Genomic DNA, 2,267 nt, shown 5'->3' with positions numbered 1-2,267 from the left:
TAAACAGCACCTGAGATTGTAGTGTAATTGCTTTCTCCTATTTTCCTCTTCATTATTCCCTTATTTTTCAGACACTTTTAGGTCATAATATTTTTTCAATTCTTCCTATGAATAAATAGAAATTTGACATCCTCACTAGATTTAAGCCCTGCAAAAAAAGGCAGAAAAGAGAAGTAAAGAAGTTGGTGTTTTTTGGAGTTGAAGAACGGACAGAGACTCTTGGGGGAGTTTCTATTGCCCAGCAGGCACCCCTTGCTCTGTTCAACAGGACAGTGTAGACAAAAGCCTACAATGTCCAACACTACACCCAGAAATAGGTCACCAGGAAAATTATACCAGTTTTCAGAACCAACTGACTCATGGATTGTGTGAAGTGGGTGGTTGTGGATAGTACAAGGTTCTGCCTGCCCACGAGTTCCGTTTCCAAGGAAAACCTTCTTGATCTGAGATACTTGCCAGCCAAAAGGTTTAACTTGGAGAGATGGAACAGGAAGCAAAGCACCATAGCTAATAGCCGGAGAGGCTTACTAGTCAGTCATATGAGCCATAAATATATTTTATACCAAGCATGGCCAGTGCAATTCAGTAGGCTTTTAGGTTTTGCCATTACCAAAATGTAACAGAGGCCCACATCACAGAGAAGTCCTTAGAAGTCCCTGGTTTGTGCTCACTGCTGTGGGTGTGGCAGTTGCTCAGAGGAAAGGGCGTGAGCACCTCGTGTTAACTCAATGCCGTGCCTGCTGCCCTGTGAGCTCAGTCGGTTTGGTGGATGCCTCCTATGCCTGATTCAGCTCAGTTTGCCTGGCCTTGCTGGGGTGGCATGGTGGCAGTCACAGGCATCACTCTTTGTCCAAAATTGTTCACCTTCTGTGAGGTGCTGGCTGAGCCCTCCTCCAAGCTAATGAAGATCTCAGGGTAAGCTGGAAAGCAAACATAAATGCATTAGTGAAACTGCAGATCACAATAATAGCTTCTAATAACACTTAACAGCGTTGCATCATAAAAAGAGTGGAAATTAAATCCTACCTCCAGCCACACATCAAGCAAGATTTTACAGCTGCAATTTGAGATCAATGAAGTGGTTTACAAGACTGTATTAGCAGCTATTGCCACAGGATCCGGGATGCATTTCACTGCCTACCTCAACTAGGCTTGGGTGGCTTTGCCAGGGAAACAAACTGAAACTATCCTGCAGTCACAGCCCCAGCAGCAGAGCCACCCTTACTGGGCCCCATGAAATCACCTATACCCCAGTTCCTGGTTCCTCTGTGTGCTTGCCAAAGGTATCTCCAAAGGCTTTAGCCATTCCCCAGATGTTTGATTTTGGATGCCAGCTATCCAGATGCTGTTTCCTGGACAGACGTCTGACAGTGTCCCCACAGATGCTCCCTGCCTTGCCAGGAAGCCCAGAGGAAGCCTCACAGCAGAGCAGCAGGGCACTGATGACCACATGCACATGAAACAAAAAACTGGTTTTTTCTGTTTTCTGTTTTTGCAGCATTTTGGTTCTGGGCACAGCTGATTGTAAGTTGTCCTAGGGTGACGTTATGATGCTTGTATCCCCATTCATATGTTCTGTTTCTGCAGGATATTATGTTCTGTGCCTTTAAGACTGGCTTTGGAGAGTGGAAGTTTTGTTTGGGTGTTTCTTATCAGGGACACCGAGATGTATTTAGGGCTGCTTTGGCTTTCTTACTTTCACTTTCTGCTTTGCTTGCTCTCTCTCGCTTCTGCTTGCTTTTGCTTCTGCTCTTTAGCTAGTTTAGCTAAACAGTCCAAATTTCTTCCTGGACTGTTTATCCTCTTCTTTTTCCTGACCATCTCGAACCTGCTCCGGACTGGGACCTGGGAACACCGAGAGTCTGCACCGTGCGGCTTGCAGCAGCTGCCCAGCACCGGAGGGACTGAGAACAGAGCGACCACCCCCCGAGAGGGACTTTCTGAATTTGTCATCTGTTTCAGAGTGGTGTCACCTGGTATTGTTCATTTTGTGTGCTGGGGGGTGCTGTGCCTGTTAAATAAACAGGTTCTTTCCACTTCTCTCCGAGGAATTCTTCCCGAACCGGTTGGGGGGAGGGGCCGTGTGGGTTTGCTTTCTGGAGGGGCCCCCTTTGGAGATTTCTCTCCCAAATCTGCCCTAAACCAGGACACATGGCAACCATCACCAGCCCCCTGTTGCTATGGTCAGTTTCCATGGCAACCATCACCAAGATCCTGTTGCTATGGTCAGTTTCCATGGCAACCATCACCAGGCCCCTGTTGCTATG

The 2,267-nt window shown here is 47.1% G+C and overlaps 1 protein-coding gene across 1 annotated transcript in view; it reads right to left on the bottom strand.

The window, feature by feature from the left end:
- The window catches only part of CD96 (CD96 molecule), a 30,818-nt gene that overhangs the window by 13,869 nt on the left and 14,682 nt on the right, over positions 1–2,267 (bottom strand). The window contains 1 exon segment of the mRNA XM_031056694.1: positions 865–920. Coding sequence (XP_030912554.1) covers positions 865–920 — 56 coding nt within the window.

This window comes from Geospiza fortis, unplaced genomic scaffold (assembly GCF_000277835.1).
Source record: "Geospiza fortis unplaced genomic scaffold, GeoFor_1.0 scaffold1, whole genome shotgun sequence".
NCBI lineage: Eukaryota > Metazoa > Chordata > Aves > Passeriformes > Thraupidae > Geospiza > Geospiza fortis.
The sequence above is the reverse complement of the archived record's forward strand: the minus strand, read 5'-3'. Positions and strand labels throughout refer to the sequence as shown.